Consider the following 21,150-nt stretch of genomic DNA (forward strand, 5'->3'; position numbering starts at 1 on the left):
TCTCACAACAGTAATTCTGGTTCTATTGGGCCTGGCTCCCTCTTCAGGTTCCCACCAGCTCCTGCACCTAAGAGGTGTATATAAACTTAACGGCAAGCACAACGCACATTCACCACTCACATATAAAAAATAAATTATTTTAAAAATGATTAAAAGGTCTCCAGATCCCATCTCACTCGTGTCAGGGTAGCTATCATTAAGCAGTCGCACAGCAGTGGGGGTGGGGCCGCGGGAGCCGGGGACAGCTGTGAGCGTGGGCCTTGGGAGGAGGTGGCGCCCGGCTCTCGCGACGATGGCCGGGCTGCAGGCGCTGGTGCAGCGGGTGCTGCGCGCGCTGGTGTGGCGGGCACTACAAGCCCTGCTCTGGCCGCACCACGAGCTCATCTCGGCGCTGTGCGCACGCCCAGGCACCTGGAGCTGGATCCCGTGGCTCCCCAAGCCTCTGACGAACTGTGGGCACTCTCGTCGCAGTTCGCACCGGCACTCGCACTCGTACTCGCCGGGGGACCCGGCGCTGGCCGTAATGCACCCCGGGCTGCGCTGGCGCGCGGACTGCGGGACCCTGCACAAGCTGCCCGTGCACCTGGGTCTGCTGATCACGGAGTTGGAGCACAGCTTCTCGGACGTGGCGAGCATCGTGGTGTGGTGCGTGGCCGTGGGGATCTCCTACGTTAGCGTCTACGACCACCAAGGTATTTTCAAGAGAAATAATTCCAGACTGATGGAGGAAATTTTAAAACGACAACAGGAACTTTGGGGCTTAGATTATTCCAGATACTCAGCAGAGTTGGCAGAGAGTAGCGGCAAAGACGGTCTAGTTTTAATCTGCCGGTCGGCCGTGCAGGTGCTGTCCCCAGAAGACGGGAAAGCAGACGTTGTGAGAGCCGCCCAGGACTTCTGCCAGTTGGTGGCGCGGCAGCAACGGAGAGCCACGGATCTGAACGTGGATGTGTTTGACCGCTTGCTTCGTTCCCACGGCTTCCCTGATCCGGATTTAGTACTGAAGTTTGGTTCTGTGGACAGCACATTAGGCTTTCTCCCCTGGCAAATCAGACTGGCTGAGATCGTGTCCTTGCCTTCTCACCTGAACCTTCCTTACGAGGACTTCTTCTCCGCCCTTTGTCAGTATGCGACGAGTGAACCGCGTCTGGGAAAGTAGTGGTCCCTGTTTGCGTCCCTTTTGGAACTAAGGACCCGAGGGACTCTGATGTTTACAAAGTACCTATAAATACCCTGTGCACACCTAGTTCATATTCCTCATAATTTATCAGCAGACACAAAGAATGTCTTACTCGAGTGTGTGTGTGTGTGTGTGTGTGTGTGTGTGTGTGTGTGTGTGTGTGTTTGGGAATAAACCAGGGAGGCAGCCGGGAATGGAATAGCAGAGGATGTGAGCCTTCAGATTTAAAGGTCTCAGCCGGTACAACTTTCCTGATTTTGTGAAGTATAGGGAGTGATTAAAGCTGGTCATTTGGAGTGGGGTGAGGGTAATTTTTATTCAGTTTATCCTAGTGACCAAACTTTAATTTTTAAGAATGGTATATTGACTTACTAAACAGGAGTATTCTCATTTTGAGGGCGATTCAGAGGAGCGGAATCCTGTACTCACATGTTGAAAGCTTGCTTGCATTCAGAACATCTCTCCTCAGATTTCTGGCCATTTCTGTTGCGTTATTCTGGTAAGCAATGTGACTTTGGAGTACTGATTCAGTGCCTGTGTTCTGGGTTGTGAAGATCATTTGAAAAATAAATCGCTCAGTATTGAAGTGCTGAAGATCACAATTTTAAATGTTGAATTATGCAGTTAAAAACTAAATAAATAATCGTCTTAAAGGTGGAAAATTTCCTAAAAAGACAGTTTTGATGCCTTTGCTGGTGTGAAGAGTAGCGTACCACATGGTACCCAGAAACATTTCCATTAGCTTTTTATTTAAAATGAACATTTGAGAGAAGCTACCAAGGCAGATCGTCCCTCCAAGGTAGCCCGTTCCTCCTCCGAGTAGTCCCTGGGTTTCTCCCCCTCCCCAGTAAAACTCAGTAACAACTTTGCATAGAGGACTGAGCAGGACAGAGGTCTGTCTGTGTCACTAAAGTCTGTGAAATTAACTTAACTTAATCATTTGTGTTCTCTTGTGTCAGAGAACAGCACTGGCCCTATTATTTTAAGAATCAGTCAGTTCTTAACAGGGATTTAGTGTTTTTCCCACACTGCTCACGTTTTGATGGAAACCATTCTTTATATGTAATGGGCAGTTTTCAGAAAGCTCTTACCAGCACGAGTCATGTACATTTAGTGTGGAGCCATTTAAATATCAGGCCCCAGAAATCTGAAAAACAGCAAAGACAACTGGGTTTGGAAAGTAGGATCTAGAATAGCATCTCAGACTCTGAGGGGAAGAATGTGTTTTCACTTGGGATTACAAACCCCATTTATGATGTAAAAAAATACTTATAGTAGAAATTATTAAAATGAAGTTTGGTCCAGTGATAATACTTTACACTTAAGGTTTTTTTTTTTTTGTACAAATTCTTTTTTAAAAAGTCTTAATTATTGTGTGAGGCCACAACATATGTAAACATTATTAGAAAATCCCCCTTTTCTGGCATCCTGGGCAGCGATCCATGTTCCATTGGTTTTTATTCTCCCTAGGGAGGTTAACTTAAGAAAATTCAGTGCTTTTCATTTAGCATGATATACATGTTCTCAATGGACCTTTTGGAGTTGGTATGGCTTTAGTGAATTAAACTTAGCTTAACTGGAGTAAAGGGATTTAAGATTTGTTAGCCGGACATGGTGGTGCCCACCTTTAATCCCAGCACTTGGGAGGCAGAGGCAGGTGGATCTCTGTGAGTTTGAGGCCAGCCTGGTCTACGTTGTGACTTCCAGGATAGCCAGGGCTACACAGGGAAACCATGTCTCAAACAAACAAAAAACAAAAACAAAAGCCCCAAACAAACAAACAAACAAACAAAATTGTTAAAATGAAGTTAAATTGCCCATCAGAACAGAACCAAAATCCTAAGTCTGTTGTAGTCTTAGGAAGCATTGCCTCAGCAAGTAACTAGGGTCTGCATTTCAATGTAAGCATTCTAGAACCTTCTCACGTGATTGCTAATGCAATCTGGACAACATGAAGTGCACTATTCTTTCTGTAATTCTTGTCAGGATCATCACAAGCTGTACATCATCCAAACCCCCTGGAGCTTCCTACTCACCGATGGCATCGTGGACTGTGTAAAGAAGTGAGAGGGTTTGAACCCATTCTGAAGCTGGACTGTGGATTGCTTCTTCAAACTGAATGGTGGTTGCTTGAAGTTGAAAAGCTGATTAAAATGTGAATAGCAAATTCTGGTACTTTGTGACTGAGTCTCGAATGCCTGTTTTTGACAAGAATATGCTACAATATTAATGAACAGTGCCAAATAAATGGTGCATATCTATAATGCAGTCTTTTAATATATGCTAATTAGCTCCTCCCATCTCTGTGATGGTTCCACTCTTAGAATCAGTGAAGTTTTTGTGATACTTGAAGTGGAGATTTTGACAACATGTAAACAATGTATACAGCAGGTTTTTATGATTAAGGAATCAAATTTATTGAATTTTATTAATAAAAGTTGAAATATGTATGAATGAAAAAAAATCAATAAAAGAATATACTTTCTTCATAGACCATAGTGGCTATGTGAATATTATATTTATTCTAAACAGGGACCGCAGAAGAACTGTTTATTTATTTTGCTTCTTTTTTGAGACAAAGACTTTTTTTTAGCTAGTATGTTCTTTTCTGGAGCATATTCTCATTTTCACCATTTGCAGTCTTACATAGTTTATTATTTATTTAAACCAAAAGGGTCAGCTTCACCTTTGCCAGAACTGTCGAATTCCACAGTGACTAAAAGCTGAATTTTCACTGAGTCTAGAAACGGTGACTTGGACAGTTCTTATAAGGGAGGAGATGGAAAGGTGAGAAGTGTGACTGGCCTAAGCACAGTGTTCACCTCCGAACACAAGACCCAGCTGGAGACAGCTTTATCCCTGCTGCTTTCCTCGAAAACCAGGACCCACCAAAGGCTGTGCTCCGACTCTGGGATCTGCCTTTAACAGAAGTGACTGTAAGACAGTCTGAAGGAAAACCCAGGGCCTGTGTCAGCACTCACCCAAGATTCTAACTGATAGCTGTGAATGGATAAAAGTTACAGAAAAGGAGAATGTAAAAAGAATTTCCTGGAGGCTTAAAAACATTTACTATAAGTAATAACAACGTTTAAGAAAATTAGAGGGTTCGGAGAAATAAAAATCAAGAGGCCTTGATTACATTGTGATGACTGTCTTTCCAAGATTTTCTTTTATTTTAAAAAACGCATGATACTATGTCAGTGGGATGAAAAAGATTCTTTTAAACAAGAAAGAGAGAAATCAAACAGCAAGTGCTGGGAAGGTTGTGGAAGGAAGGAACTTCTGTGCTCTGCCAGGGGGAATAAACTAGTGCAGCTGCTATGAAAATCAGGCCAGAGGTCCCGCAAGACACTAACTATGGGATGACCGTGTGATTCAGCTGTTCCACTCCCCGGGGCTGTGCCTTACGGAATCTAAGTCAGCAACACACAGAGATACTGCACGTCCTTGTCCACTTACAGAACTAGTTAGTCACCATAGCCGTGACACAGATCGACCTAGATGCCCACCAAGAGATGAATGAATCATCACAGTCTACAATGAAACTGCGGACAACCATTAATAAAAATGAACTTCTATACAAGATGGTGAAGTAGCAGCCGCCTCTGTGTGAGCTGGTGAAGAAGTGCATCAGAACAAGACAGAAGAAGACCACGTTACAAAGAGAGAAGTAGAGGAAGTGCATCTGAGAGCCATGGGGAGGTGGGTACTGGGAATGAGCAGAGAAAATAATGCAGGACACAGAGAAGCAAGCCATACTGTGTCAGCCAGGTAGTTGTCTGGCAGAGGGAGGGGAGATAGAAGCCACTTCCAAAAGGTGAGCCAAACGAAAGCCGTGTAGTCCTATCTCAATCAGCCGCAGCCCTTGAAAGCCTCAGATCCAGTTGGAGGTTTCGGTGAGAAAATGATTCATCTGCCAGGTGGGTCAGCAGTGGATGGAACAGTGAGGGGGTGTTTTGTGAGATAACTGTATGTTAACAACTGGGCCTGATGGAGGAGCCAAGACTAGGGAACATCCACGAGCAAAGGAATCTCAGTTTGGCCTGCCATACTTTTGGGAGCAGAAGGGCCCAAGTGAGGCGGTCATGGAGAGCAAGAGGGCTGAAAGAGGGGAGAGCCTGGCTAAGTCTAGCTGTGTATAAGGAGAGGGGGTTCTGCCTGCAGTGGCCAGGAACAGATCTCATCAACTGAGAATCTACCTGCAGTTATATAGCTCTGAGCCTGAGGGTCAGTGTGTGGTTAAAATTCTGGAGCAACCTGTCGGTTACTGCTGCAAAGCCTGAGAGCTCTGAGCTGGGGGGCGGGCTACATGACACCCCTAACTGCATCCTTCCTGCAGGGTGATTATTATGCAAGAGGTGCTCTGCCTGTTCTGATCTCAGTGATGTGGCTGTTTCCCACACAGCCGGTACACTTGAGAGAAATCCCTTAGCTGAAGCAGTCACTCCTATGGGTATCATCTGGGGAGTCTTGCCCAACCCACAGGATGAAAAGCCAAGTGTGGCCAGCAGAGGTCTCTGATACACAAAGAAAAACTACTGCCACAAAAAACATCTCTGGTGGACATCAACCTCTCTCGTTCAGTACAGACTAACCAACTATAGGCAAGACAGCCGGTTCAACTAACCCTCTCTCTATACATAGTGGCCTAGCACAGACCCCCCCCCCCCAACATACAGTTTAGCCAGAGATGTTAAAGTCCTACACAATGAAGCTATAAAGAACTGAAAAATAAATTTAAGGACGCATTAGAAGGAAAGAATTAGTTCAGCAGAATTAATATTGTTAGAAGGCGTTAACAAATTGTCCTATAGATCCAGAGAGGTAATTGCTCTTTTTCACCTCCTTCTCCTCTTTCTTTTTCTCCTCCTTCATCTTCCTCCTCTTTCTTTTGAGGTCTCACTGTGCAGCCTTAGCTGACCTGGAATTTGCTATGTAGACCAGGCTGGTCTCAAACTCATAGAGATCCATCTGGTTTTGCTTCCTGAGTGCTGGGATTAAACAAACGATCTAGCACTTCTGGCTGATACTTGTATTCTTTTTTTTTTTTTCCCCTGAGACAGGGTTTCTCTGTGTAGTTTTGGTGCCTGTCCTGGAGCTTGCTCTGTAGACCAGGCTGGCCTTGAATTCACAGAGATTTGCCTGGCTCTGCCTCCCGAGTTCTGGGATTAAAGGCGTGCGCTGCCGCCGCCGCCGCCGCCGCCGCCGCCGCCACCACCACCACCACCACCACCACCACCACCACCACCACCCAGCCTATACTCGGATTCTTAATGGCTCAAATTCTATTATGGCTGATCCCAGGCTGCTTGCTGCCAGGAGCTCAGTAGTCACCACACATAGCTCAGAGCCCTAGAGCCCTGATTGCTGCTCCACTGGGGCCTCCAGTTGCTCTATCTGGCTTTGAGACCTTGGACTAGTCCACGCTGTCAGGAGAAACTTGTTCCAGGCTCCTTGACCAAACAGATAAAGGCACCAGGTGGTAACAGAGATACAAGGCCTGTGAGAGAGGCCATATCCCCAAATACCAGATAAACAGAGGAAACCCACATCTTAACCCTGCTATGAGTTAGCCCCCTCCTGAACATTGCAGACACCTCTGCTGAAAGAAGAAAGGTGATTGGAACAAAGGAAAGAAAGAAAGAAAGAAAGAAAGAAAGAAAGAAAGAAAGAAAGAAAGAAAGAAAGAAAGAAAGAAAGAAAGAAAGAAAGAAAAGAAAGGGAGGAAGGAAGGAAGAAAACTCAAGCAAAGAGCTAATTCTAGATGCACAAACCCCAACGCAGAAATAAAAACAACAAGCGAAAGAATTTGTCATCCCCAGAACAACACAAATCTCATGGTGACATGCTTTAATGAGAATAACCTAGAAGAGTGCCCAGACAAAGAATTAAAAAACATTCCAACCCAAAGAAGATTAAAAAAAAAAAACAAGGAGATGGGTGAAATGAAGAAAACCCAAACTGAAATGATGTTGAAAACGGAAAAACAACAAACGAACAAAAAAACCACAGAGGAAAGTCTCAGCAACAAAAATGGATCATGTCAAAAACAGAGAGGGATGGATTTAAGACAAAGAAGAGGCACTGGATCACTCAGAAAAAGTTCAATGAGGGAAAACAGATGAGTGGAACATAGGCAACTTCTCAGACATCATGAAAAGGCCTAGCCGCCACATTGTGGGCATAGGAGAAGAATATCACAGTGAAGGCACAGAAAACATCTCCAATGAAGTCATAGAAGAAAATTTCCCAAGTCCAGACTGAGATGCTTATCCAGGTAGAGGCCTATAGAACACCAAACAGACAAAACCAGAAAAGAAATTCTCCATGGCGTATTATTGTTAAAACATTGAAAGCTGGTTTCTTACAAAGGTATTAGATAACACTGGACTCCTTGACAGAAACCTTTAAAGCCAGAAGGGCCTCTAAAAGTGTAAAAAGATCACAAAACACATTCTAATTTATGTAATCACCATGATAGCTCATTACAGTTAGTATTCATTATAATTTTAAATTTATTCTTTGACAACTTCATACTTGTATATAATACATATTGATCATAATCACCCCACTCCTTTCTCTTACTCCTCTACCCCTCCCGCTGAGCCCTTCTCCTTCCCAATACTTCTCATCATACTTTTATTTCTTCTTTTCTTCCTCTTCTTCTTCTTTTAAATACCCACTGAGTTTGATTAGCATTGCCCAGGCCAACCTTGTATACATGATGGAGTATACAGTTGAAAACACAATCTAGTAAAAAAAATTATAGATGTGAAAATAGACTGTAAGATGTGATAAAACATGTATTTATTTCAACGTGGTCATGTAAGCATGAAATTCCTTTTACTCGTCATATCATTTATTCTTAGGTGGGCAAGGAACTTTTAACTACTTTGGATGTCTTGTCCTAAGAAGATGAGTTCAACTAGTCACCACAACCTTTTCTTCTTTGCTTCTCTGCTCTTTGCTCCACAGCAGATGGTCCAATCCTCACAATAATTGATGGCGTATTCGGTGGCGTCGCACTTCATTCTGCAGTGGCGGTACTCCGAGGAGCACTCGTGTCCCTCAAGGAAGCTCCTGGCTTTGAAAAGAGAAGACAAACATGTTTCACTGTATTGCTTATTTGTTACTACTTTTAAAAAGATTTAGCCGGGTGGTGGTGTTGCACATCTTTAATCCCAGCACTCGGGAGGCAGAGGCAGACGGATCTCTGTGAGTTTGAGGCCAGCCTGGGCTATAGAGTGAGTTCCAGGAAAGGCTACAAAGCTATGCAGAGAAACTCTGTCTCAAACCCCCTCCCACTGGAAAAAAAAAAAAGAAAGAAAAAGAAAAAAAAATTCATTTCTACTACTTTAAAAATTTCTGCATGTATGTATGTCTGTCTGCCATGTGTGTGAATGTCCATGAACTCCAGGAGAGTGTTGGATCCCCTAGAGCTGGAGTTACAGGTGGTTGTGAGCCACCTGACGTGAATGCTTGAGAATTAAACTCGGATCCTTTGCAAGAGCAGTATCTTAACTGCTGAGTCGTCTCTCCAGCCTCTCTACTTGTTATTTTTAGTATTACTTTAAGTTTTGAAATTTTACTTGATATGTTTTGCCTACACATATATTTGTGCACCACATGCATGCCTGGTGCCCACGGAGGCCAGAAGAACTGTCAGATCCCCTAGAACTGCAGTTACACGTGATTGTGAGCTACATGTGGCTTCTGAGAATATGCAGTCCGGTCCCGCGCAAGAGCAGCCAGGGCTCTTAACCACCAACATACCTCTCTAGCCCCTTCTATTTGTTATTTTTATTGTTAGAAATAGCTTATGATTTAAGAAAAGAATAAAGAACCTTCCCAGAATGTAAGAAAAACAGCATTAAAATGAATGCAAAAGAAGACAAGAAGGTGATAAGTACAGGTAGATGATAATTTCTTCTGGAAAGAACGGGCAAATGAAGCAGCCACTGAGAAGGGGCAGAGAACTACTTATTATACATTTCTGCCTATGGTGCAAAAAAAAAAAAAAAGGAGGTTAATTCCTGAAGCAAAATTATTTCAAATGTGCTCATAGTAGCTACATCATGGGATCAGTCTATGTGCTCATCCACAGATGAATGGATAAAGAAATGGATCGAGCTATAAAGAAGGATGAAACATGTCATCTGCAGGAAAATAGATGGGACTAAAGATCATCACAGTAAGCAAAACCATCTGGACCAGAAAGAAAGCATAGAATGTTTCCTCTTTTTTCCTCCTTTGGATTTTGAAACAGAATCTTACTATGTACCCTTGAACGGCCTGGTACTTATCACGTAGCCCAAGCTATCTTTGGACTCACGCCAATCCCCCTGGCTCAGCCTCCCAAGTGCTGAGATTTCAGGTATATGTCATCATGTTTTCTGTTATATGTGGAATCTAGATAAATGAAAACATCTAAGTAGGATGGAGACTATCAGAGAAGAGGGAGGAAGAGCTGGGGAGGGAGATACAGGAAGGGGAGGATGCTGGGTGCCGGTGGACACCGTTGGAAGAACTGGTTCTTTTTTCCAGCTTTTAAAAAATTTATTATTATTATTATTATTATTATTATTATTATTATTATTATTATTAGTTTCTCAAGACAGGGTTTCTTTGTGTAGCCCTGGCTTCCCTCGAACTCACTCTGTAGACCAATCTGGCCTTGAACTCACAGAGATCCACTTGCCTCTGCCTCCTGAGTGCTGGGATTAAAGGTGTGTGCCACCACACCTGGCTAACAAATCTTAAATCCCTTTACTTCAATTAAGCTAAATTTAATTCACTAAAGCCATACAAACCCCAGAAGGTCTATTAAGGACTGACCGATCATGAGCACCTTCACATGTATGATGACATGTTTTTAAATTCTTTAAAACTATTGAGGCTGGCCTGTCTGTACCATAACCCTGAAAACTTAATGATTCAGACAGTGTGTCCAATAAAATATTTTAAGATAACCGTCTGGAGGGTGGGAGAAAATATTTGCAAACTTATGTCTGACAAGGACTTAGGGCTGAAATACCTAAAGAACTCACAACTCAATTAAAAAAAAAAAAACAATTAAAAGTGGGTAAAACACTTAAACAGATGCTTCTCCAAGAAAGGTCTAAAAAGTGACCAAAACGCTAATGAAAAATGCAACCATGATTACTGATAAAGAAAGTAAATGATAATTACAACGGGATATCACTTCACCTCCATCATACGCCTGTAAAGAAGGATAGAATGACAGACACCAGCAGGTGCTGACCCTGCGCATCATCATGGGAATGTGAAATAGGGCAAACAGCCATGGAGTGCGGCAATTCCTCAAAAACACAGAATACCCACACAACCCAAGGGTTCAATTCCCAAGTTTACGTCCAGGAGGACCGGACATGTCCACATAAAACTCGGGTACAAGTGTTCATGGAATCATTCTTTTTTTTTTTTTTTTTTCTTCGAGACAGGGTTTCTCCATGTAGCTTTGCGCCTTTCCTGGAACTCACTTGGTAGCCCAGGCTGGCCTCGAACTCACAGAGATCCTCCTGGCTCTGCCTCCCGAGTGCTGGGATTAAAGGCATGTGCCACCACCGCCCGGCCATGGAATCATTCTTAACCTGAAAACAGGGCAACTAATTCACCAATTGATAGTAAACATTTTTTTTTTTTTTTGAAATTAAGAAATTAGCACGGTGGGCGGTGGTGGCGCACGCCTTTAATCCCAGCACTTGGGAGGCAGAGGCAGGTGGATCTCTGTGAGGTCAAGGCCAGCCTGGTCTACAAAGCGAGATCCAGGAAAGGCGCAAAGCTACACAGAGAAACCCTGTCTCGAAAAACAAAAACAAAAAACAAACAAACAAAAAACCCAAACAAACAAAGAAGGAAAAAGTAAATAAACGTTTAAAAAAAATTTAGCAGGGCAGTGGTGGGACATGCTTTTAATCCCAGCACTTGGAAGGCAGAGGCAGGTGGATCTCTGAGTGTGAGGCCACTCTGGTCTACAGAGTGAGTTCCAGGGCAGCTAGGGTTACATAGAGAAACAGTGTCTCAAAAAAAACACAAATAATTTTTAACTAATTTTTAGTAGACAGAAGGTGTCGTGCAGGCTTCCAGGGAAGGTTGTCACCAACAGTCTTGCTCAGCTGTAAGCTCCGTGTACCTTACAGACAGCCCTTGGTGCATTAGCAGCAAGCCTGCCACACAGACAAACAACCACTTGCAAATGAGATTTGATCCTGATCCCCAGGAAGTCTAGTCCTGGGAACACATCTGGTGCTGCAAACCCGGTCAAAAGCAAGCCAGTGGCCGGGGAGATCGTAGGCTCTAGCAGAAGGGCTGTTGCTGTTTTGCTAATGGACATGACAGATCCATCAACACCCTCTAAGCAGCTGCTTGTGCCCATAGGGCAGCGATGTTGTCAGAGCCTGCCAGAGAAGCTTCTCTCCGCACTGGGCATCAGTGCCTGCAAAGGTGTTCTCCGTGTGGTCTAATGAGACTCATTGGATCACACACACACACACACACACACACACACACACACACACACACACGAAAGTAAGGAAGAGAAAAAGGCAAAACAACAATAACAATAACAACAACAGACATAAATGGAGACTGCTGTAGAAGACCATAACGAATCAAAATGCAGAGTCATGGAGCCCAGTCCCGAGGGACACACCTGCAAAAACACTTCCGAATCTAAGGCTCAGAAAACATAGTGGAAGAGGGGTTGGAAAGGTAAGAGCCAGAAGAGCGGGGAGTTTGCTGTGAGATTGTGTCTCCTAGTAACGTCAGAAGCAACACCCATAAAGTCTCACCAACATGACTGCCTACACATGAGCTGAACAAGGACATGACAAGAATAGACATGCTAATGTGTAAGAGAGAAAGCTCAGGAGAGACCTCATCCCTACACAAAGAACTCCGGGAAACTAAGGAATGCTAAGTGTGAGAGAAATAGTCTTCCTCAGGGAAGAGCAAGGCAATTGGTTATCCAGTACCAAAGGATCAGCCCTGAAAACATGTATACAAGTAACATTGTGCAGACTGAACAAGTTATATTTGCATATATTCCTAATATGTGTGCAATAACAATTAATTTTAAAAAGGCATGAATTTGAAAGAGAGAAAAGGAGGGGTGTATGGGAGGGCTTGAGGGAAGAAAGCAAAGGGGGAAATGAAGTAATTATATTATTATCTAAAACGAAAAGAAAACCCTAAACCCACAAACAAACAAACCCAAGGAAACCCATCATATAAAAAAAAAAAAGAAAGAAAAAGAAAAAAAAGACGTGAAGCTGGAGGTAGATGGTCAGTTGGGAAGAAGAAAAGGATTAGGGGGTGGGGGATGGGGACAAGATGGGGAATCGAATATAATCAAAATACATCATGTACAAATATGAAAATGTCACAATGAAACCCATTATTGTGTATAACTAATACATGCTAATAAACATTAAAAATGAGTTCAGGTGGAGCCGTCATTCCCACCATATGTAATACCCACACAGATTAAGTAAAACCATATGAGTGTCAACCAACTTTAAGGAAATATAGCTGGGTGGTGGTGGCGGTGCTCGCCTCTACTCCTAGCAGTCAGGAGGCAGAGGCAGGTGGATCTTTGTGAGTTCAAGGTCAGCCTGGTCTATAGAGCGAGTTCCAGGACAGCCAGGGATACACAGAGAAATCCTGTCTCAAAAAAACAAAAAAGAAAAAAGAAAGAAAGAAAGAAAGAAAGAAAGAAAGAAAGAAAGAAAGAAAGAAAGAAAGAAAGAAGAGAAAGAAATACATGGCAGGGGCCTTTGCCAGGGATAATAGCATTCTGTGAGCCCAGGAAGAACGGTGGTGGAGGATGTGCCTCTTTGCCTCTCTCCCATTTTTCTTTGTTTTTTCTAGACAGGGTTTCTCTGTGTAACCCTGGCTATCCTGGAACTCACCCTGTAGACCAGGTTGACCTGGAACTCAGAGATTCTCCTGCCTCTGCCTCCCGAGTGCTGGGATTAAAGACATGTGCCACCACCACCTGGCTTCCCACCTTCTTCTAATTGCCCACTTTCCTTTTCTCAATTCCTCAAATTTCTTACACTGCAGACCCTCTCTTTCGCCTCTATTTTCATATCCCTGGAATAAAAAGCTTTTGTCTTACCCAGAGGAGCTATGGACAACAAGGTGAGGACTCCCAGGACTGAGAGCAGGATCCTCATAGCTGAGTAGGGAGGCTATGAGAATCAGATGCCAGGATGAGGAGAGCCTGTGTTTGGCCCTGGAGTGGTGAGCTTCTGCATGGTTATTGAACCTTTCAATAGCAAGAACATTTCTGGGTTCCGATGAGGCTTTGTACCAGGAGGCAGCAATGGACATGACTGTCGTTCACTTTGAGCACATTTATCAAATGCTGGCTGGGTGTGGGCACAGATGGTAAACACAGCAGAAGGAAGGGTCAGTCCTGGAGAAGGTGGGGAGACGAGCAGCTAACAATCTGTTGCCTTAGGGTTTCTGGAGCTGTGCAAGTTAAGCCCTCACTTACCAAGGGGAACTATTCACCTCATTTCCTGGTAATGGGGAGAGAAACCCTTGATGTGACATCATGCTGATTTGTCAGTGTTTTAAGGGAATAGACACTTAGATTTGAAACTATACATAGGCTAGTGAGATGTGGGGGAAAAAACTTCGGTTATTATTTCCGAGTTAACTGAATGAGATTAACTAACTTCTCTGCTGCAAGTCTTATTGAACACAAGTTGTTCACACTTCCCAGTTTTGAAGTAATGTAGGAAAAATTAAGATGTTATAAAACACACAAAGGTATATAACGCAAATGGAATGGCAACATGGGCGTATTTCTGACGAAGTAGCATGACTTACCTGTTGGGCTCTGATGAGGCAAACATAGTGGATACCAGAGTAGTCTGCGGGGCCCAGGGAAGGTTTACAGGAGACAGAAGTACCCCAACTTTAGAAAGTATGCCCATATCCTTGATACTGATCTTTATAACAAAAACAAAACAAAACAAAACAAAAAAAAGCCAACCTCTGTGTGTGTGTGTGTGTGTGTGTGTGTGTGTGTGTGTGTGTGTGTACAGGAATGTGCACATGAGCGTAGGTGCCTAAAGAGGCCAGAAGAGGGCAACAGATTCCCTGGAACTGGAGTTATAGGTGATTGTGAGAAACCTGATGTGGGTGCTGGGAACTGAACTCAAATGCTCAGCTATTGAGGTGTCTCTCCAGCCCCAAGATCTTCATTGCTTTCCAGATGGACTCATTCCACATAGGGAACTTTTCATCAATAAAATGGAAGTTCTTTTCCTTCCAAGACTTGCTAGAGTGCTCCTTCTGTTTGGGGGTTTCAGAGAATACAACATGTAGTTTTACTATACATGCAGGTTCGTCCTGAATATTGAGACTTTGGAGATGCCATTGTCAGGATGATGGATTAACCAGGGTACACGACTAGAGGTCCTGAGAGAGTGCACACATTCTAGACTAAGGGGACAAATGAGGGGAAGGAACTCTCTAGGGATGTTCGTCTCTAAGCCGAGGTTCAGGTCCTTCCTCCTTGTGAGTTGCTGAAACAGAGGCACGTGGGCCCCCACTTCTCCAGCATTCTAGAAGGTCCTTGTGGGTGCTACTTGTTGATAACTCTTGCATTCACTCAGGGGAGTCTGGCTTGAGTTTTTCCATCTTTGATCATGAGTCCAGAATATGCTGAGTTTTGTCTCATATCTTCAAACCGTTGGCTTCTTGAAGCACAGTTTATGTGGTAAAGTGATATAAATTTATGAGAAGAAATAGAAGTTCTTTATGGAACATTGAAAGCAGAATTTTTAGTGGCTTTCTGACATTTTCGATCAATGTGTTTCCCTGTGTGGTAGATTTGGAACGAGATGGTGCTGCCTGGAAGCCCAGGAACACTGTGTGATGCCCAGCTGCCAACTGCCATCATAGACATCAAAGGACCAAATCCATTCTGCTCAGGCTCTAGGCTGGTGAACACCGGGGCACTGCCAGATCACCCGGGGCCTCTGTGGGGACAGGTAGAATGCTTTGACAATGGCTCTCCTCAAAGGTCAGAGAGCCATCGGCCATCAAGCACAAGCTGTTACAGCGGAAGAAGAGAGATGATAGCTTACTATCAGATAGGAAACTTGGCCCAGGAATCACGGGTTTTATTGAGTGTAGCTTGTCAGAAAGCCACTAGTTAGGAGTCCCACAAGAAAACCAAGCTATACAACTGTCACATATATGCAGAGGGCCTAGGTCAGTCCCATGCAGCCTCCTTGGTTAGTAGTTCAGTCTCTGTGAGCTCCTATGAGCCCAAGTTAGTTGATCCTGTGAATTTTCTTGTGATGAATTTGACCTCTCTGGCTCCTACAATCCTTCCTCCCTCTCTTTGGCAGGATCCCCTGAGCTCAGCCTAATGTTTGGCTGTGGGTCTGCATCAGTTATTCTCTGATGACAGTTGGGCTAGGCAGTAATCTATGAGTAAAGCAGAATATTGTTAGGCATCATTACGTTGACATTTTTTTCTCCAGTCGTGTTTGGTTCTAGTCTAAGTCTCTGGGCCATCCAGCCTCTGGGTCCTGGCACTCCAGGCAGTGTGAGGAGTGAATTCACTCTCATGGCATGGGTCACAGGCTGGACCAGTCATTGGTTGGCCACTTCCACAATCTCTGTGCCACCCTTACCCCAGCACATCCTACAGGCAGGACAGACTGTAGGTTGTAGGTTATGTGGCTGGGTTGGTGTCCCAATCCCTCCACTGGAAGTCTTATCACAGGAGATGGATAGTTCAGGCTACATATTCTCTATTGCTAAGATTCTTAGCTAGGGTCATCCTTGTAGAATCCTGGGAGTTTCCCTTGCACAAGGTTTCTACCTCACCCCCAAAAAAGTGCCCCCTTTCCAGTCATCTCAGTACTTTCCCCCTTTACACTCCCCCCCCCCCCCCCCCCCGCCTATCCCTCATAACATTCATTTCTTACCCCACAGGTTTCTACATCTTTCCTTACCTTTGTATTAAATTACTAATAATTCTTATATGGATAAACAGACATACACGTGTGAACTTGTGCCTCTATACTGTTTATTTTAATTTATTTTGAGACACAGTCTCTCACTATGCAGCCTTGGCTGGCCTGGAACTCAAAGATGTAGGCAGAAGTTTCTGTTCCACCAACTCCCAAATACCCAGCAGATACCTCCCAAATTACCCCACAGAAGCTTATATTAAGTATAACTGCTTGGCCATTAGCTCAGGCTTATTACTGACTAGCTCTTACACTTAAATTAACCCATAATTCTTAACTATGTTTAGCCATGTGGCTTGGTACCTTTTCTTGGTTCGACATTCTCATCTTGCTTCCTCTGTGTCTGGCTGGTGACTCCTGACTCCGCCCTTCCTCTTCCCAGCATTCTTAGTTTGCTCATCCCACCTATACTTCCTGCCTGGCTTCTGGCCAATCAGCATTTTATTAAATTAGTTTGAGTGACAAATCTTTAGAGTGTACAAGAGCATTATCTCACAGCATGTCCCCTTTTTTGTTTAATTAATTGAGGCAAGGGCACTTTCTTTGCCCACATGGCTAACTTTTGCCATAAAGAAAACAAACTCCATTTGGAGTTTCTTCGATGCCCATCATCCTCTTTGAAGTAATTTGTGATGCCAGGAGCAAATATGTCTCACTGTTGAGAAAAGTATAAGCTCTTAAAACATTTTAAATGCCATATTCTGTAGGTCTTTGAAGTGTTTGAAGATTGCCTATGTATCTGAAATATATGTCTGTATGGCCTTGAAAACATGCCTAACATGACCATAAGTTTGTGATCATAGATGACTATTATTCTCTATTTCTTAATTTTAAAAGGAAGATTTTAACCTTAATATAGCAAAACAAAAACAGTTATCAAGTAAGAATCATACTAACAATATTCAATCCATTTGCATTTGACAAAATTAGAGAAAATATTTAATTCTCTATCTTATCTTGGTAAGTCTAAAGTTTTGTATCTAATTATCTTTTATTATAAATAAAGAAAACTATAACTATCTAGTCTTCAACTCCATCAAAGACTCCAGAAACATGTAATGTTACCTAATGACAGAGACATCAGGCTGCCTAGACAGTCCATCCAAAGTTCCTCTGCAATTTTGGGGCATCCATCTTTGGCCTACAGGCCTAGCATATCTGATAGACTTATCTGTGAAGCAGGATTTTTGAAGGACTGTCCCACCTTGTTTTGGCAAAATTCTGCAGTCACTTTCTTTTGTGTCCTTCCTGCTTGTCCAATTTGTACAGCATACTGTCAGCAGTTGAGGCAAGGGCACTTTCTTTGCCCACATGGCTAACTTTTGCCATAAAGAAAACAAACTCCATATGGAGTTTCTTCGATGCCCATCATCCTCTTTGAAGTAATTTGTGATGCCAGGAGCAAACATGTCTCACTGTTGAGAAAAGTATAAGCTCTTAAAACATTTTAAATGCCATATTCTGTAGGTCTTTGAAGTGTTTGAAGATTGCCTATGTATCTGAAATATATGTCTGTATGGCCTTGAAAACATGCCTAACATGACCATAAGTTTGTGATCATAGATGACTATTATTCTCTATTTCTTAATTTTATATTACATTTTTAAATGAGCTGCATAAACTTAATACCCTAAACAAGAGTAGAAATATACATACAGTACAACAAAATTAACTTTAAATTTGTATCAACAAACTAAAATCCATACTGATATAAAATATATTAGATTAACAGTTGTTTTTTGGATTAAAGTATATTTAATAATGTATCTTTTTCCCATCATTTCTATATCATATCCCCCTTTCTTCGTTTAGAAAGAGATTGACTCTGACCAATAACAATTTGTAACCAACCCCCTAAACAAAGACAAACATAATCCATTTTTTTAGGAATGTGGGCATCATTTTCTAGGCTACTTCCTGCTTATTGGGGGCACTGTTAATCTTATGGGCACCCTGAGAAAATTTTGGATTATGCTCAAGTCCTGACTATAGTAGTCTGTGAGGCTGGATCATCTCAGTCAGCAGCCTTGAATCCTTTCTGGATGCAGAACTCAGAGGAAACTGCAACAGAGGTGCTCTGAAATACTGGAGATTTTTTTAGGGGGTCTTCCCCAATCAAATCTGATTTTTTTTTTAACACAGAATGAATCCACAGCCTCTCATTTCCCATGGAAATAAAAGCATAAACTCTTCTCCAAAGTAACATATCTTTTGACTTAAATTTTGAAGTTAAGGCATTTTCAAAATACATAGGTTGGATTAATCCAGTAACATTTATAATCAAATGTCTCTTAGCAGCTGTTGCTCCTTCCTCAGCTGTCAAACAATTCAACAACATGATAACATACAGTATCCAGACTCTCTGTGTATTTTACATCTTTACATGGCTTTTTTTTCTTTTACTTTACCCCCTTTTAAGGACTTTATATATATTTCTTTTTTTATGACTGTCTATACCTTCTCTTTACTCTCCCAAGCCTACACATATTTTTAAACACATTGTGTGTGAACAGTTTAGAGGTTGGTTGTTTTTTTTTTCTGAATCTGTCTTTACTGCATATCTTTATCTTTTTCTGACCACTTAAACATTTAATCTGCTAAGCTTCCTGCCTGGCTATTGACCAATCAGTATTTTATTAAACCAATTTGAGTGACAAATACAAGAGCATTATCTCACAGCACAAAGAGATTCACCTGCCTCTACCTCCACAATGCTAGGATTAAAAGCATGTATCAGCTCATCTAGGATACTCAATATTTTTTTTTTCTGGTTTTTCAAGACAGGGTTTCTCTGTGTAGCTTTGCGCCTTTCCTGGGACTCACTTGGTAGCCCAGGCTGGCCTTGAACTCACAGAGATCCGCCTGGCTCTGCCTCCTGAGTGCTGGGATTAAAGGTGTGCGCCACCACCGCCCGGCAATATTTTTATTCTTACTCATAAATAGTATATTTTTATCTGAAAACCAGAAAACTAATAAGATTCTCTACATAATAATAAATATATTATAGCATTCTACAGTTAAAAGATTCTTACTATTTTGGTTTATTTGTTTGTTTTTTTTTTTTGGTCAAATTTCTCCCTTTCAGGATCTTGTGATGGTTTGAATGAGAATGGCCTCCATACACTCATATGTTTGAATGATTGGTCCCAGTTAGTGGAACTGTTTTGAGAAGGATTAGGAGGTGTGGCCTTGGTGGAGGAGGTGTGTCACTGGAGGTGGCTTTGAGGTTTCAAAAGCCCACATCAAGCCCGGTCTTGCTATCCCTCTGCCTATTTCTTGTAATCAGATGTGAGCTTTCAGCTACTGCCCCAGTATTGGTGGAAGTATTAAGGCAACTCCATGTAGATAAAAGGGAGGTTTATTTTATGAGGTAACTTACAAGTGAAGGGATAGGTTACAGGGTCTGGGAAAGGTGTAGCGCAGTCCAGCAGTGTTCTCTGGAGAACTCTGCTTGGTCTACATCCAGTGTCCAGAATCCAGGAACCAAGAGAGCTGGTATATCCAGATCTTGGGTCTTAAGAGCTCCTGTCTTGGCCCCACCTTATAGGCGTGGCAGTTACTGGAAGCCTCAATGGGGGTAGTACTTCCAGGTCAAAGCTGGAACAGCTACCCACTACACCCCAGCGCCATGCCTGCCGACCTGTCACCATGCTCCCTGCCATTTATAATCAAATGTCTCTTAGGACTTCCTTCCTCAGCTGTCAAACAATTCAACAACAACACAATAACATACATTATCCAGACTCTCTGTGTATTTTACATCTTTACGTGGCTTTTTTTCATAGACTAACCCTTTGAAACTGTAAGCAAGCCTCTAATTAAATGTTTCCTTTTATACGTTGCCTTGGTCATGGTGTTTTTAAAAATAATTTATTTATTTTATATGCATTGGTGTTTTGCCTGTATGTCTGTGTGAGGGTATCAGGTACCCTAGAACTGGAGTTACAGACAGTTATGAGCCACCATGTGGGTGCTAGGAATTGAACCCAGGTCCTCTGGAAGAGCAGTCAGTACTCTTAACAACTGAGCCATTTCTTCGGCCCTGGCCATGGTGTTTCATCAGAGGGATAGAATGGAAATAACACAGATCTATTTCTAGTTTTTAATTTTGTTCCAAATATTTCCCCCATTCCATTTTTTCCATATAACACTCTGAAATTATGGTGACTAGTGCATATTAATTGCACAGGAGCCATGCTAATAATCTCTGTATGAGTCCAGTGTTAGTATATGTGCTGCCAGGGTTAATAATGCATACTAGTTGTACAAAGTACGTTCCATTATAACCTTTCCAGGATGCATATATCATACTTCTGTCATGTCTAGCCTCCCTTCAGAATAATGTAAACAAAATAATTTTAATGGCTACAGAATGAACTTCACAGATATTCCACAATACCTTTACTTATTCTTATTTTGTGTTTTTACTTTCACTATTTAAATGCTATAAAGTTACTCTAGGGTTTTTGGTTACTCACCCATCAATTTCTGGCCAAATTTTCTTACCATGTGACTCCTGGGGTTGCTGATACACTTCACTTAGGTGGCATGATGAAAGGAGGTCCTTAGTGTTCACTGTGCTCAGGACAGGAGGGTGACTCATGGACTTTGTCTGGAGGTATGTGAATAAACGTTTGTTCACCAAGACAGCACACTGACTGACATTATACTAACGAGACAATTTCACTCAAATCACTGAGTTTATTGGGGTGACCTTATGTGTTGGTATTACTTGTACTTGTCTGTACTAGCAAAAGCTAAATCCACCAAGCAGTGTGCTGCGTGGCTTGGAGATGCCACTGTGTATTGCGGTGGGAATCTGCCATGCTGCTTAGCTTATGGAGGCTGGCGGCCAGCTCCATCTCAAAGGCAGCTGTTGAGAGACGAGACTCTACCCTGCTGCTAGCATGAGACTGAGACTAGGAAGCCCAGTGTGGCTCCATTTCTGTG

The 21,150-nt window shown here is 42.7% G+C and overlaps 2 protein-coding genes across 3 annotated transcripts; one reads left to right on the plus strand and one right to left on the minus strand.

The window, feature by feature from the left end:
* Positions 1 to 224: 224 nt before the first annotated feature.
* On the plus strand, positions 225 to 3,623 carry LOC131919944 (dehydrodolichyl diphosphate synthase complex subunit Nus1-like). 2 transcript variants are annotated; one of them, XM_059274374.1, is made up of 2 exons: positions 225 to 692; positions 3,167 to 3,623. In XM_059274374.1, exons 1-2 carry the CDS (start codon positions 293 to 295, stop codon positions 3,337 to 3,339), a joined length of 573 nt encoding a protein of 190 aa, XP_059130357.1. In that variant the 5' UTR covers positions 225 to 292; the 3' UTR covers positions 3,340 to 3,623. The 2 variants fall into 2 exon arrangements, with proteins under 2 accessions (XP_059130357.1, XP_059130356.1); XM_059274373.1 differs by having other exon boundaries at positions 243 to 1,679; positions 3,167 to 3,620.
* Positions 3,624 to 7,970: 4,347 nt separating this feature from the next.
* On the minus strand, positions 7,971 to 13,670 carry LOC131919945 (beta-defensin 43-like). The gene is made up of 2 exons (XM_059274375.1): positions 13,320 to 13,670; positions 7,971 to 8,264 (listed from the first exon to the last, which is right to left on the minus strand). The coding sequence occupies exons 1-2, from the start codon at positions 13,375 to 13,377 to the stop codon at positions 8,110 to 8,112; spliced, it is 213 nt and encodes a 70-aa protein (XP_059130358.1). The 5' UTR covers positions 13,378 to 13,670; the 3' UTR covers positions 7,971 to 8,109.
* Positions 13,671 to 21,150: the final 7,480 nt, after the last annotated feature.

Source organism: Peromyscus eremicus, chromosome 9, assembly GCF_949786415.1.
Source record: "Peromyscus eremicus chromosome 9, PerEre_H2_v1, whole genome shotgun sequence".
NCBI classification, from domain to species: domain Eukaryota; kingdom Metazoa; phylum Chordata; class Mammalia; order Rodentia; family Cricetidae; genus Peromyscus; species Peromyscus eremicus.

Coding starts and splice junctions, on each gene's coding strand:
- LOC131919944 (XM_059274373.1), top strand. CDS start 293: ATGGCCGGGCTGCAGGCGCTGGTGCAGCGGGTGCTGCGCGCGCTGGTG.
- LOC131919945 (XM_059274375.1), bottom strand. CDS start 13,377: ATGAGGATCCTGCTCTCAGTCCTGGGAGTCCTCACCTTGTTGTCCATA. Junction 8,265..13,319: donor GTTGTCCATAGCTCCTCTGG/GTAAGACAAAAG, acceptor CTCTTTTCAAAG/CCAGGAGCTTCCTTGAGGGA.